Source organism: Zosterops lateralis (genome assembly GCF_965231275.1).
Source record: "Zosterops lateralis genome assembly, chromosome: 12".
NCBI classification, from domain to species: Eukaryota; Metazoa; Chordata; class Aves; order Passeriformes; family Zosteropidae; genus Zosterops; species Zosterops lateralis.
Genome location: NC_139772.1, coordinates 10,146,556 through 10,163,570, shown reverse-complemented (window position 1 = coordinate 10,163,570; position 17,015 = coordinate 10,146,556). Strand labels below are relative to the sequence as shown.

General features: G+C 37.4%; 1 protein-coding gene across 1 annotated transcript in view; it reads right to left on the bottom strand.

Annotated features, from left to right (window-relative positions):
- Nucleotides 1–410: 410 nt before the first annotated feature.
- Nucleotides 411–17,015, bottom strand: part of FTO (FTO alpha-ketoglutarate dependent dioxygenase) — a 221,115-nt gene continuing 204,510 nt past the window's right edge. Inside the window, exon 9 of the mRNA XM_083870085.1 lies at nt 411–730. Within this exon, the coding sequence (XP_083726211.1) occupies nt 577–730 (154 nt within the window). The 3' untranslated portion in view covers nt 411–576. The remainder of the gene's footprint in view (nt 731–17,015) is intronic.

Below are 17,015 nucleotides of genomic sequence, written 5' to 3'. Positions count from 1 at the left end.
GGATGGACCAGGCTTTGCTCCTGGTGCCAGCAGTGGGACTGGAGGAAGGGGCAGGAGCTGATGCCCAGGAAACTCCACCTGGACCTGAGCAAGGACTTCTCTGCTGTGCAGAGCCCGAGCACTGAACAGACTGGCCAGAGGCTGTGGAGTCTCCCTCACTGGGATATTCCAGAACTGGCTGGACACAATCCTGTGTCCTGGGTAATTCTCCTTGAGCGGGGAGGTTGGACCAGCTGATCCACTGTGCTCCCTTCCAACCTGACCCATTCTGTCATCCTGTGAAACACAGATATCCCTGGGCTGTAGGGTCAATGGGAACTACAGTGGAGGAGAAGAGAACTAAGGTGGTGTTCTGGACTTCAGGTCTTAAAAAACACACACTTCTGTAAATCTGGGGGCTAGTCTTTTTTTATTATGAGACAGTAACAAAGATACTGTGTAAAAACTGGTAAAATCTGCATTGACACAAAAAATAACATATGATCAAGGAATCATAAAGCTGAAAAGATTTATGATAATGACAAAGCTTCTCCCCAGATGACCAGCATCAATAATTCTAGGCTGGAAGGTCACTTGTTATTCTATCCATTGAACAAGATTTTGCAGATAAGCAATTACTTCTTCTAGATCATATGGCAGAGGCATATTACATTCATCATCATCTGTCCAGAAGGGATGGCACTCTGGTTTCTGGTCCTCTGGCAAGCTCTCTGCTGCGTCTGACTGGCATCTGAAAAGAAAGGTAAGCAGATAAACCACTTAAGTAAAACTGCATCAAGAAACTGAATACTCAGCAAGGATACATTTGAGCATTAATTTAAAGAGAAAGATGATAATAAAAAAGAAATACGACATCTTCTGACACCAAATGGATTGCACATTTCCAGTGAAGTTGATTTCTGTTGTAGGCTTTGTATTTTCTATCGGGATTTCTCAAAAAGCCAATCACAGAGAAAACTCAGTTAGTGTTCCTTTATATGGTGAATTATTTTTTCATTATCTCAGCTGTTATTTAAAGTATGTGATTAAATCATTATCAGATTTAAATGTTTGCTGGTTTCCAATGTATTACTAGATTATTGAGAAAGATTAAACTGAATTTACTGCATTAAGGTCAGGGGGGATAGATTTAACAACATTAAAGAAGCCAGACTAGCTTTGTAGATTCTGAAGATTTACAAGTGTATCAACCTGCTTAGCACTGAAAAAGGCAATATAAAAAGAGAAAATTCTATAAAGAAAAATGGAAATGGAGGTTAATAACAACTTTCAATGATGAATGGGTGGGCAAAACTTCAATAAAATTAAATTAAGAGGTTAGTGTATGTTAGTCCCCAGAGAAAATGTTTAAATTACAATGTTTTTTATTAAATGGATTATTCATCAATACTAGTGAAGTCTAATTATAATATTCAACTGAACTGCAGCCTGCAGAGGAAAGTTTTTATAAGTGGAAACCATCACATCTCTAAAGATTAGACTGTAATACATGCTGCATCAAAATCATTGTCACAGTTCAAGGAGGATTTCTCCTCCTCTCTTTTCCCTCCCCCTCAAACAATTTCCACATTGCTGATTAATTAGTTAATATTTGCAGTGGGGCAAAACAAGGAAAAATGCTGAGAATTACCTTCATTTTGGTATATACTACAGGTCTATATAGCTCTTTAAAGAGGTAACAACCAGATTGCAGAAATGCACTTTTATTTGAAAAGTGCAATGCCATGCATGTCTTGCATGGCATTTTTTTAAAATTCATGTTCTATAAAGCACATAATTTTTGTACGAACTTTAAAGTTGTTTTAAACATATATGTGTCTTTCACCTCAGTAGAATGAACTCTAAGCATACTGACAGAGGCAACTTCCCTGTCCACACCACTGACCTTCTGGAAGAGACTGTTGCCAAATGAAAGATGTCTTCTTCTCCTGGGAATTATTAATAGCAGTGTAATCCCCATGAGAAAACATACTTCAGCTTTACACCCATGTTGGTGGGTGGTTAATTGCTGCACCAGCATCCTGGGCACTCAATCCATCGTACATTACACTACAAGGACAGTATTAACACATAGCATTCCAATATATCTTCAGCTCTCCACATCAGCCCCTGATAATAGCATCTGTTAACATGCACTAAGTACTATTATGTAGCACATCACTTCATAAATAATAAGATTAGCCGACCTCAGGGCCCTGGGAAGAGTAATGTGTTTAAATGTTCTCATTATTTATTTAAAACAAGAATTAAAGGAACAGAAGCTACTTGTGACAATCCTCTTAGCATAAATATTAAACTGTTTGCATTGATAAGCTGCACTGTACAGAATAACAGAGGATTTGTTTTGCTGGCTGCTTTATAATAGTTGTTATAGCAAATGCAGTTTAGTGTGTGAGTTCTGAGAGGTACTTAACTGATTGTGCCATCATGTTCTGAAGACATTTTCCAAATTATATAAAGGAACAGGAGAAAATTAACATGCAGGGGAAGCTGAAACTAATTACAGCATAACTCTATAAGGCTACTAAAAGCTTGTTTTATTTTCTGTCTTGGCATAAAGTAATATACTCAGTTTGGTGGGTAGTATAAGACATTCCAGTTTAAGCATTTCCATCTAAAAATGGATAAATTAACCGTGTAGAGATTATTGCAGATGACAAATCACAAAGTTCAGACAGTAAATACTAAAGGCATGTTATGTGATCTGCAAAACTCAGCTAACAATAATAATAATAGTTATTATTATTATTATATATCTCCCACATTTATTAACAACATTTTTCACTGAGAGAAAAGATATATCAACCTTTAGCTTCCTTCAGCATTTCAGAGTCCTCTTTTTACCTTTCCTGCTTTGTTTTCCTTGCTCTCTCATACAAACAGATTGACCAGCTTCTCCCTCACATTGTGTTGCTGTACATGTGGTAGCAACCACAGTGATGCTGTGCCTGGACAGCCCAAGAGCCACTACTTGCTACTTTCCCTTTTCTATATTTGTTACCAGAGAGGTTTCCCCACAACCAAGCACATGCCTGAACTTCCAGGCAATGGTGCATTTGAGGAGGTTTTAGCCATAGCATATTCCATGTGAGGGATTAGAAGAATGGAAGTGTGTCAGGTCCTCAGACTTACTGCGCCAGTCTGGTGACAGAAATGCATCAATGTGCTGTAAAAATATAAAAAAGGGAAAGTACTGCCACAGCACTCCAAGTTCAGTGATCCCATGGTGCTTTTTTTTGCTGGATTTCTACAGCTTTGCTCCATACCAGCAAGAACAGCAGGGAATGACAGATTTTTATAATTTGTCAATCATCGCTTTTGACCAAAATCACAATGCAAGTGCTGGATCTGCTGGCATTAAAGACAGTTTAAGTTTTTCATATTCAAAGTTATGGGGCTGGTTCTAGGCAGTCATCCCTGCACCTGGCAGTTCAATAAGCAATTCACCTGAATAACAGTCTGGAACATGGTCAAAAATGTGCTTTCTCACTCAGAATTAGGGTACAAAACCCAGACCTTTCCAGATGAGTATATTTCAGATTAAAAAAAAATAATAATCTACTGGAGAAATTGTTCCTACAATGGTCTTCAATTTGTAGAAGTGGAACAGAGCTGAAGATCTTGCCAAAAGCTCAGCAATGTTTTAAGCTGAACTAGAACAATCAAAGACATCTAAATGATTGCACAGAATTAATTAAAATTCTTTGTATCTGACAGCTAATATGATTTAGCAACAATAACTCCTGATAAATAAAAATAAACAAAAAAAGGCTGCAAACATCGAGCTGTGGTGGTAGTGGGAAAGTATGAAGAGATACAATATTGTAAGTTAAAGAAAATATTCTGTATCAATTAAAACCTGTTGATTTACTAGAGTCAAAACTCCAAAAGAAAATAAGACGAACCTGTGCATATTATATGTAAAAATGTGTAAATAGTGGAAATCACACAGACTCTGAAATACAGAATAGACACCTTGAATACTTTATCTGCAGCAGGCGAACAGGAAAACTGCCCTGATATATTTCAGAGCAATTTAGCTGAAACACCTTGACAATAAGTGTTCAACAACAAATTATAGAAAGAATTGTTTGTTTATAGAATGCACAAAACTCTACGGTTCCTACTTTCTTATAGAACAATCAAGACTTGTGACAGTTTCAATCAAAAAAAGCCCATTTTTAGTTACGGTTAAAGAGCACGTTCTCACTACCTCTACCCTCTAAAGTTCTCAGATGTCTCATAACCCTTTTGTCTGTTTTTGACAAATGGAATTTGCTCATTAACATTTACCAATGTTCAACTAAGTGATGATAAACATTTCTATGACTGACTGTTTGTATAACAGCAGGTGATGCTTTCCCTGGAAGGTGGCTGGTATCTCCATGGGCAGGTGTGCATTCCCTGAGACAGACACTTGCCTGGTCATGGTTCCCTGGACTGCACTGATTTTTGATGATCAGGGTGTCATCTACATTAGAGGACACTGATCACAATGCTAAAATTAACCAAGCTAGCTAAAGTGTGTGTTAATTATGAGTATGCAAGCAGTCAATAAAAGGTTAATGCAAAAGTCAAAGGATAAATTTATTTCAGTATTGCATCACTCTACTGACTAAATGACTAACATTATGCTTTGTTTTTAATCAATATATTTTACAGTAATGCGTGAGTCATTGATTTGAAAAAAACTCTTTTTTCTAACAGTTAAGTTTTGCAACTATTACGTATCAAGTGTCAATATACTTAAAACACTTTCTTCAGAGGAGATACCTTTTTGTGCTGTTGCATAGAAGGCAAGAAGCAGCCTCGGGTTCTGCTACTGAATGTGATTAATGCAAATAAGAATTATTACCTAGGAAACTAAATAAGGTACTGTGAATTAGAGTCCCTGGATTCTCTTGCACTGTTTGTCTACTCCACAGAAGTGTAGTCAAATCAGATCAATAGGGGTCAATCTGTGGCTCAGACTGCAGAGGCACATTAAGAGTGAGGAGAGGGTACAAACAGTCCTGTTTCCAAGATGGAACTAATTTAGTTGCCTATGCCTGGCAGTTCAAAGACCAATGGAGACAACATGGAAATTCATAGGGTAAGACAAGGAAAATGGGTCTGGCTGATTTCCCTATGCACTGATATGGTTTGAAAAGGAGGATGGGACATTCGCCCTGCAGATACAAAAGCACACACTCACACATACACACCTCCTTCCTCCTCAGCATTCCTGAAATTCTATGTTTTATATGGGGAACTATTTTCTCCCTCCATTCATGCTGGCACAAAGGTGTTACTTACTGTTATTCAAAACTTCAGGGTAACTTTTAAAACAGTAGCTCAGGGAAAAAAAGCATTTGGATCACTTTATTAAGACAAATGCATTCTGTACTCCAGCCTGGATCACCTGTATCCAAGGGAAACCAGCCCTATGCTGTCCTAGAGCTTTTCCTGGATAACTAATCCAAGACACAAGATCTACATAGGGAGCTGGAGTTTAACTTGCTTATAGTCAAAAAATATTGAAAGCTTGACTTCTGATTTAGCTAATTTTAGAAGAAACAGCACATATAGAATCAGTATTTCAGCTGGAACTTCACCAAAGGTGTTTTGAAGGGTGTTTGGAAGATGGGTTGACTAATGCCCCATCATAACACAGGGTTAGGGTAAATACTTTCTGATCTCTTTGTTTCAACTCTGTAAAACATAAAGAAGCTAATAATTAAAAACCCTTCATTTGGTAGTAACTTTTTTAGTTTGCATCCTAAAGTCTATTTACTGAAAAAAACAGAGGATGGAGAAAATATGAATATACTGACATAACATTTTTATATGCCTATATCACCAAAAAACCTTCTAATTTTCATGCCAAAACTGACATTTTGAAAGTTATTGAGTCTGATGTAGCCCAAAGACTTTCTCAGTTTTTTTTAACTTAACCAATCAGAAAATTTCCAGCTTTGGCAGAAAGCATTTCTTTCAGCTGTTTCCTGATTGTCCCTCCTGCGACTCTGCACAAGCAAAATTTTCCCAGGTTTACTCCTTACCCTTTAAGAACAAAACAAATTAAATCAATATTTGACTTCGCAAACTAGATTTTAGAAGTACTGGTCCCAAACAGGCAGTGAAATGAAGTGGCCAGATGGAAAGAGAGCAGCGCTTCATTCTTTTGGACATCTAATCCCCAGTGCATTCCCAAGAAGTCTGTCCCATTTACAATAAGTCATTGCTGATGTTCTTTCATGTGCTGTAACTACAGTGTGCCCAGACATAAATAATGACTGAGACCAGGACTGCATTTATAGAAGGGACAAAATGAGTTTGTTTCCAGATAAGAAACTTGAAAAGAAAATGTCAGTTTTAGGAAAGGGATAGAGGCAGTATCAGCTAAATATTAATCTAAGAAAAAAAAATCAACTGCACAAAGATGCAAGAACAAATACATTTGCTGGCACATCAGATGATCTCTCTGTCTGTTTCTTTCAGAAGTTGATAATGGCTCATGTCACTGGTGCTTTTGGCCCTTCACCACAGAACCAAAGTTTACAGTCACTGACTCAAGAGCTTTACGCCTTCAGAACAAACCATTCCACTGGAAATGAGGATGCTGGCTGCAATATCCTGAGGCATCACTGGTGACAAAGTAGGATAGCCTGAAAACAGCCAGCCCTGTGTGTACTTTGACAAAGTGAATCTATAGCAGAATCCATCTTTAACACTGGCCTGCAGAGTGCATTTTGCTGTTCCACAGAGCCAGGGAAGAGATCAATGAACCTGACACTAAACAGGGTGAAACGACAGTTGCATCAGCTTGAAAATGTCAGAGTTTCTATTATCACTCAAATAGTAAACCAGGTAAATATGAGAAAAACCCTCCACATGTTGAAATAACAGCAGCCAAAGCACCGGTGGAGTCCAACCAAAAGATTTTTCAAGTGGTGCACCAATGTACTTCATATGCATTTGTAGAAATATATTAAACTCAAAAACATTAAAAAAAATGCTTTGTCTTAATTGTAAAGAACTTAAAATACTTCTCCTCTCACAAAATTAAAATTGGTCAAAATGAACAAAATTAACTATTTAGCTGAGAAACTAAGGAAAAGGATAAAGGTTTGTTTCAGCTACAGAGTGGGGATTGTAAAGCCCTGAAACCTCAGAAACATTCCACGTCTGGGTGGAAAGAATGAAAAAAATGAGGAAACAAGAACTTCCTTTCTCCAAGACAGTAATCTCTACTGTGGAGTAATTAATAGAAAGAAATCTACCTGACTTCTGATGAGTTTATCAGTGACCTTCCTCACCATGTCTACCAGCTCTCTCCTGTAAAGGAGATGGCCCTGCAGAACAGAGAATAGTCCTGGCATCAGAGGCATGACGTGAATTTGACTTCCCCAGACACAGCTATTTCCCCTTTTTTGTGTCCAACAGACCCAGAAACTGTCCATGAGAAAATCAGTGCACCTCCTATTCCCACAGGAGAACGTCTATGTGGGGCAGCCTGAATTCCATGTTTGTTTGATTTTTTAATTAAGAAACATCACTACTCACTATAAAGTGTAGGGGGTAGGGAAATCCCCCAGAGAAACACTGAATAAATAACATGACATTTGCTGAAAGATGAAGTTTAATCCAATTTAACTTATAGATCTAAAAATTGTTCCCTTTCAGTCTTGTTTCTCAGATGCTTTTGTTTCCTGTATTTAGAATAATATGTATACAAGGAATGTATCCTGACTGTATGAGAAGCACGTTTATACATATTTATATGCACACCCTTTCACACCAATACTTGCAAAAAAATCCCATTAGTCCAAAAGAGACAGCATTTAGGAGGAAATTTTCAGCACCACAGACATAGATTTAGTTACATACTTTTCATGATCAGCAATGGGAAGGGAGTTATTCCCACCGTGTTAAGAATATTTGGCTTTGACTTCAAACAACTTACAAATATATCAACCTCAATATAATTTATATTCTCTCAAAAGGAACCTAAAATTCTCTAAGCCTTTGCTGAGACATCTGATGTTCCAGTCCCCTCTGCTGCGCCGTATGATCGGCTGTTTTATTTCACTTGCAATCCTTGCTTCCCTATGATTTTTTCAGACAAAGAAGCAAAATGTCTGCTATATGCTGAGTATAAACACAGCTGACTTGTTTTCCCCAAAGTATCGATTTTATGCACTTTTAAAATAACTATTTTCATTCTGTTTGCATAATCAGCTGGGGCATTGTTCCTCTACATTTGCAGAAACACAGATGGAATTGCTGATTTGGAGCCTTTGGAGAGATTTTATAGTATTCTCCAGAATCTAAGCTTCTATTAAAATAAGGTTTCAAGCACTTCTGGTTGTGAAGATAGCCTGGACAATGTAATTTGATGCATGGTTATCTTGTTGAGTCCACAACCAGACAGACAGACGCAATAGCACCAAGGGAGCTGTGAACTTCCCCCACTTATTTTATTGGGTGTTTACTTGGGGCCAGATGCTCCCCTCTGTTGTGCAGAACAGCGTTAAATGACTGAAAAAAAGAGGAAAAGGAAATGGAAATAAAAACCAACAAAGAGGAGAAAAGGAAATCCCCATAGCCCACTTCCCAGGGGGCTACAGATGCCTTCCCTTGCCAGTATTAGACTGCTGGAAGATCTGGGGCTGAGCCATGCATATGGCACATTTTTTTGAGAGACACTATTTTCCAAAAGAATGTCATCTGAAAAGTTAATGATGCTTCCAGCATCATTTACTCTCTCGCTTTATTTTCTGTACTCCTTTTATGTGAAAGTCATATAGGTAAGCAAAAATGTAAACATAGGATCATTTTAAATGACAAGGCAGGATCATGGCCCTCCCATCTAATGCCACCTCATTTAAAAGAAGCAATCCCATTTGAACTTCAGGATCTGGAGGCTCTGCCCTTCTGAAAGAAAGCTCAAACATTTTCCTTGTATGTTTTTCCATAAAGCACCTTTTCACGTTAATAAAAATCAACTGCTGTATGACAAATCCCTGTTATATAAGGAAAGTAAAATCAAAGGAAACATGACTGAATGCAACTAACAGCAACCACATTACTTGACCCTTAAATCAGCCTGGAGAGAAAGGGTATATATCTTCTCAGCATCAGAGCAATGTAATCCTTCCTGCATGACTCCTGCTGGCTGCAAGTACAACCCACCCCCAAAATCCCCCAACTTCCATCAGGACCAAACAAGGGTGACCCAGAAGTGGAAGCACTTGGGAGCTGAATGGAACTGCAGACCTTAGACATGTGCAGTAACCACTGTGCAAAGACTCCAGGTATGATATTACATGGAGAAGCCCTTTGTGCATGTATGGCTCACAAGGGAGTGACACCAAATGGAGGTCCTGCCCCAGAAACCACCTGGATCCTCTCAGACTCTTACTGAGATGCACCTCTTGCCTGCTTTGCTCCATTTCAGAGAATTTGCACATTTCAATAGCCAAAAGGAAGCTATGATAGATGGATAGCAAGCACCACATGCAAGAGCCAAACAACTCCAAGACTCTCTCGAGACTGAAATTAAAATATTGCTTAAATCACTATAACTTGAGGCATAAATACATGTATGCACATACAGACATCTCTCTCTTTATACATATATACACTCACACACATATAAGGAGAGCTTTTACCACATCTTCTATCAAGAGCTGTGGCCTTGAACTCCTAAGAGGCTTAGGAAACAAAGAAACAAAAAAAACTAAAGGTTTATTGTGCTGCAGAATGACACTCTCTTCCCTGTGTTGTGCACCTTGGCTGTAGCCTGCAACCAGAATGTTTATAACATATATTGAAACTCCTACTGTAAGAGCAATGCAATCCTGTGGGCTAAAACACAGTTTCTATAAGGTCAACATGAGGTGAAATGGACGCAGGAGGGAACAGGTAATAGGGAAATGATAAAACAGATACCAGAAAAGCAGAGGGGCCCAAGAGGATGTAGGACTTTAGGAATAAAAAAAGGAATCCTCATGTAACTAATCACATTTCAACCACTGCAGAATTTCTCCATGGCTGGTGCTTTATTCAGTGATATTTTATGGATAAATTGCTATAAAAATATACCACCAAAAAAAAATTCCAGTGCTGGCAGAGAAATAGAGTTGATATCCCAGGAAATGTGACAGTACATCCGGCCACAAATAAAACTAATATGGCAACAATATGCTCAACAAGCTGCTTCTCTACAAGTGGAGTAAATCCTTCTGACTACCAAGCAAGACCTCAGAATTTTTTCCATTACCCTTTGCATTTCAAATACTTGCAAACATTATATAGAGATTTGAAATATCATTTTCTACTTTCACTTGTAAATAATTACCATTGCCCAAATACAATGTGAAGAAATATTTTTTACTTACTTTCAAGTTCAACACCACTATACTTCAAAATTTTTGAATTAAGGTAATTCTGAAATTTTTTTTTTAAACCAACTAAAATTCCAGTAAAGACTGGATGATGATATAAAGTTACTAGACTGGAATATGCTTTAGTTTATGGAATATGAAATGCATTAAATACATTTAAACACAAGATAAAGTACATGCATCTGATCCTGGCCTACATTCACAGCCATTACTTTCAGAAGTACTTACAAAAAGTGCAAGATTCTGATCTCTAACATCCTATCAGTGGACTTGAATTCTCTCAGCACCATGAACACTTATTCACCCTAATGAGCACCAAAATGCTACTAGCAGGCAAAACCTAAAATGTCTATTGCAACAAATGCATAGAGCTCTTCATCTCACTTCTGCAGTTGAAAGGTCTTTCTGACTGCAATATCAATGAGTTTAAACCACAGACTAAGACTTTAGACCTTCTGGTGGTGCCAACTCACTTGTTTTATATGCTATGATATATAGTCCTGGCTTTGAGCTCCCTCTCTCACTACTGATGCTTTTGATGCTTTGTTCTCTTTTTACTTTAGGACGAAAAATAACAAATAATGCTGAGTTCTCTTCTTACTCTTGAATTCTTCTGATGTCTATCTTCAGAACTCTTCTAGCATCCAATTTATGTCATTCTTTTTCTTTCTTATGCTGTGAATTTGAAACGAAAGGAGGTAACATAATATCGTAAGATCTATGGACGACTGAAATGGCCTTCAGAGTCAACTTCAGAGTTATTCGTAAAACTATCTTGCCTCCAAAGAAAGTAAAAAATTGCTTCTCAATAGATAATGCAACTACTCCTGAAATTCTTCTTGAAGTTATTGCCACAGGGAACAGTCCAATCATAATAAAGTATATGATGCTAACGCCTTATGAGTAGCTCAGATGGGTTATTTTGTTAGTATTTGCAAGGCACGATTCAAATTCATTTATGTGCATTCTCTTGACTTATTCTTTATCATGAAATGGTGACAAAACCCAAAGTTTGCTAACAAGGAAAGCCAACATCTACTGTGCTGACTGACCTGCAAGGCTATTCATGTTACTTTATCATATAATTCCTCCTAAAACACCACATCATAATTCAAAAAACCTCTTATATTAGTTAATTCAGGACCTGATTGGATCTTCTCTCAGTTCTGAGCAAAACACATTGTCACACATTTAAATCTCATTTAGCTGAGTGGAACTTCTGAATATATTTAGGATTCAGCACAGGTTGAAAATCTCCACTGTGCAGGGCCTGGGAGGTGATCTCTGCATCACTGCTCAAAGCACAGCCACACACATACACAGGATTATCTGCAACTTCTCTTAAGGACCTGAGGCAGCCAAGCCATCCTATCCCTGCCCCAATCCCTCTCTCTGCATTTAGTCTCCAGTCCCTGTGCTGCACTGAAAGTTCTAACTCATGGGCAAAAATCTGCTGCATGTCACCTTCAGTAACCTACCAGTGGAACTTCTCAGGGGTTTCTGTCAAATAATCTACATTACACTGCCAGCTTCAAATTCTGTGGATAATGGTGTAATTTTTTGATGGCAAGGAAACAGAAATATTTTGTTGTTGGGTGTCATTTACTGTCCACCCCTCGATACTTGTGCAAATTCATGGAAAATCAAGATATATATCATGGAAAGTATCCATTTCACTACACTCACAAGAGACCAAGACTGTTTTGTCTTCTTTTGTTCTGTGTCTGCTAAAGAATAGTTCTTTCAACTCTATGAAAAGTGGAGGATTTGGCCTTCTATACATTTTATTTTGTCTAGGAATGTTGTATTTCAGACTCCATTTTTCCTAGTTTATAGGTTGCCAGCTGAGCTTCCTTACAATGAACTGCTGATGAAATTTTTTCTCTTCCTGTTACAAGAAAAACTGCTTCCCTTAGTATGCAACTGACCTAATATCCCTCCTACATTGTTTGCTTTTTCAAATAATATTGTGACCATATCAATCTACAATGCAATGTGGTCACTTTTTTCTCTGCTGAAATGCTATTACTCCAGCCTGTCATAATGCCAAGAAATGAATGCAAACTTTAAGGGTTTTGGCAGTAGCTACATAATCCTCCTCTTTTCAGTCCAAACAGCAGGTGTCCCTTTTTCTTTTTTCCATTCTTAAGTGTTCCTGAGGAGTTATAAATCTGCAGTTTGCATTTTTAGGATATGTGCAGCTCTACATGGAAATTTCACCCTCTATCCTGCTCACTGAAGTGCCAGTAGGAGTATCTGGGGAAGTTAATGACATTCCTCAGGACGATGAGAAGCCCATTTTCTTAGACCTTCTCCTGCAGAGTTTGTCCTTTGCACTTTCACTTGAGCTTTTCCAGCGTTTCCCCACGACTGAGCACGGAGGACACTGCTGCCTGCCCCAACACTGACAGGCCTGGCTCAGCTATTTTTGATAACAGCTATCAGCTTCATCTCCCTTTTCCAAGACATAATGACTTCATCAGGTCCAGTTTACCTAATCCTGATTTGTCTGCACAGCCAGGGTGGAATCACACTGTAACCACCTGTTCTTTTCAGGCCCCTGAGGAAAGCTTCATGCACTTATTCCTTTCTTTTCTGTGTTTCTCCTGACAAGGTATTAGAAAAATACTGTTCATTTACATTTGTCCCATAATTTAAACTAGGCCAATCTTCTTGATATATTTGTGCCCTTTCTAACTAGAAGGTTTTCATTAAATACCTTCAAGAGAAAACCTTTGGATTATGACAACTTTGGGCTTTAAAGAGCAACAAAGTGTGTTCTTCTCTGCATCACCGAATTTTAGGAATTAAATATTTTACTACCAATGTAAAAAGCCCACTTGACAGAAGTTAGCTCAGGCTGTGCCACCAAGCTTTTAGCAGTGTTCAAACCTGTTTTTTCTCAGTTTGTTCCAGAATACATCCACACAAACAACATCCACCTTTGCACACAGCCTCTTAGAGATGTCAATGTTTGCACTATGTTGGGCAATTAACTCGGAGCAGACTGAAGAACTCTCTGGCCCAATAATGTTGATTTGAATTCTGGAAATTATAAACTATTAGAGCACTACTATCATGAGAAGGGAGATGGAGTGTTCCTGGGATCTACAGGCTCTGTAGCAGATCATCAGGCAACAGAAAATCTGGTACAGGACTAATTTGACAGATCACATGAATATATAAAGCATCATAATCAGTGCACTTTTTCTGGAAAACAAATATTGATGGACAAACAAAATGAGAATAACATGGAATAGCCTTTTTTCCAGCCTTTTAGAAGTAGGCTGAAGGAAACAGTGAAAAGAGACTGTGGAGACAGGTGAAAAACATATGATAATGATAATTTATTCAATTTTCTTCACTTATCAGATTTAAAAATGATAGATTGAAGGAAAGAATCTTGTTTGGATAAGTCTAGCAGTGGAGGCTGAAATTTGAAAAAGAACCCAGAGAAATTCGAATATGCCTGTTTTTTACAGTGAAGCCAATCACACACTGGGAAAAACTGTTAAAGAAACAGAACATTCTTAATTTCTGACATCTTCAAATCAAGAAAAGATTCTGGCCTGGAAACCATGCAGTTACACAGCTAGCACAGGCATAAAGGAACAAAATTTAGTAGCTTGTGATAGAAGTCAAAACAACTGACATAAAAATCCCAAATATAATGATGCTCAAACTTTTATATATCCATTCTTTAATGAGCTTACTTTGAATAAGACTTTCAAAGCTCCTTGTAATAGATCTTCCTGTAAAATTATACATTCGAAGTGGAAAAGATACTCCAGGAGAATGAAAGAAGACAGAAGAGTTCTCTTTTCAAAGCCCCAAAAGAATCAGTTTAGCCTTTGAACCCAACACCACCACAGAGAGAAAAACACTTACGTGGGGAAAAAAAACCTTTTAGGAAGCATCATATTCCCCATTCCATTGTAGTTGTTATAGACAGGCATAAGTCTAATGTTTAATATACATAGGTTTAACTGAAAAGAGAATTGCCAAAAAAAAAAAAAGGTTTGTACACACACATACATTTAATTAATATTAAATTTTGTGATGTAATTTATGATAAAAATTAAAATTATGGAATATATACATAAACAGCACATTTATACCTTCATTTACTTATTTTCTCTAAAGACATCATGCAATCAGCACAAATACAAGGTCACATTGAATCAAAGGACATCATCTTGCTTGTTCAGAATGTCATTATGGAAGAAGCAGGAAAAGCAGCTGTATTACAAGTTGCCTTTCCAGCCCTCACAAACAAACTATTAATGGAGAAATCCAGTCCTTTACGGTACATTACAGGACCAAGGTCACCTGGGAAGCCATAAACCTTCCCGGGCTACCCACAGGACCAACCTGATTAGTCCCAGTAACCTTCTGCCCTTGCCACGGGACTGATGGAAAAACCAGTTTCTCAGGAGGCTGCTGACTTGGTGATCACACTCTGAGGATGCAGTTACACAGGTGAAGGGACTGAGATTCACCTGGAGCACTAAACCACACTCACGACTCTCTGCTGCAATTACCATCAGCATTATAATTATGTTGATAATCACAAATTCTCTAAACATGAAGACAGTCTAAACTCAGAGTCTGTGTAAAGATTCTGTCAGCTAAAGAGGAGCATAACTTTGGCACAGTAACCAGGAAGGAAGTGTTACAGGAAATAACCTGCAAACACATGCCAGACACTTTAAAGCACTGTCTTTACAACACAAACAGACTAAACCCATGCTTTCAATGTGTGCCTAAATTACAAACTGTGTGTTTTCCCTGTGCTGAATCCTCCCTCATACTCCCATGAGAGCAAGCAATTTGACTTATTAAAACATAATTAGCTCACCACAGAAAACAAATTACATATATAATATAAAATGTATTAGAACCCAGTGCAGTTTCCTTCTATATCTTTATTATGATTGAGTAATCAACTGCATCAGAACGCTGGTGACCATTTCACTGCATCAACAACTGGTTATTGTAAACTTGCAGACTGCCAGAACCTCATAAAATAGGGTGATATGGAAAAGAGGGGGGGGAATCTCTGGGTTGTAACCATTTCTTCCACACCAATACTTGGTTTCAGATTGTCTTTATTATATCCCATGTGCTTGTGAATAACCAGGTTATTTCTGTATTTACTATAAGTCCTTTGAAGATATTTTGTCTGTCATGAATCTATGAAAAGCCCACTGAAGTTCTTACTACATTGGTCACGGTAAAAATATGGTATTTTCACCATAATTTTCCCAATAGAATTCTAATAATTTGGACACAAAGAATGAATAAATGTGTGTGGTATATTTTTATGATTTTTGAGGGTTTATTTCTGAGAAAGAAGCAAATACTGAATAATGGTGAGAGCACACACACCTCCTTTTATGGACTTTCTGTGTAACTTCTGACTCTGTTTCCAAATTTGAATATGATCTGGGACATCTCATTTAACTTTATGGCGCTGCAATGTTCTGAGCTGTAAAGAGTAAACCACAGCTCCATGTCAATAACTGATTAGAGGATGATAGTTATGGTTAATTGTTTGGCTTTCTGTTTTTTAAAGCAGTCTGCACTTTAAAGAGTACACTGGATGTACTTCTAAAGATCAACCAGCTGTGAATTCAGGCAATCACAACCTATATGAGACAGACCTGAAAATGCCATTAATGTTATTTATGGAATTTATAAACATTTTATCTGTAATAGCTAAAACTGTCACCTGAAAGGAAATGCAGTTTTGCACATTCCTATAAAATTCTTTTATTTAAAGCCCTATACAATTAATTCAAAGTTCTAATTATATACAAACAAGGGCACTTCAGTTTTATTCTAAAATGATGGAAAATTAGGACAGCTTTTAATTTTGGTAATTAAAAAAATTAATTTCTGAAAATTAGTAATTTTGAGCATTCAAGTAAGCATATATGTCATTTATGGTATAATTCCTCTTATTTCATGATTACTATGGCTATAAAAAAGGCTTTTCTTTGACAAAGGCTGGAATAACTGAAGTGATATGATTTGTTCTAATTCTCTGCAAAGCTGAAGTGAAGCAACAGCTTTATCTATGTCTCTATGCCTTTTAAATTTTTTTTTTTTTTATTTCCAAGACAGCTTTCTTGCATTTTTCTCCAAAGTATTTAATTTAGTTTCAGTTAAGGAATTTCTTAAAACCTCTACGCCTAACTTTAAATATACCAAATGTTGTAATTAAAGCACATCAACTGCTAAAATAGATAGTATTTACCTGTAAGCTCATCTCCTTCTAAAGCATATTTAACTACTTTCCCTTATCACTGCTCTATCCAAACACCAAAGCCCCTTCTGGTGTCACAATAACATGCTCTCTATGCATGGGAAATCAGCACCTGAACTAGTCAAGGAAAAAAAAATCTAAAATCTTATGCACACTATACTTACTGAAAAAAGCTGATCTTTAGCTTATTTTAAATCATTTATAATGATTCCACTTATCCACAATCTCTTCTGGTGAGAATGAGCACAGTGACACCACATTGTCTATCAGAGCTACTCACAGGCACAGTTTTGGTTCACAGCATGAGGCAAAGGATGTTTACAGCAATTGCCCAATCATCTTAAACTCAAATATACCAG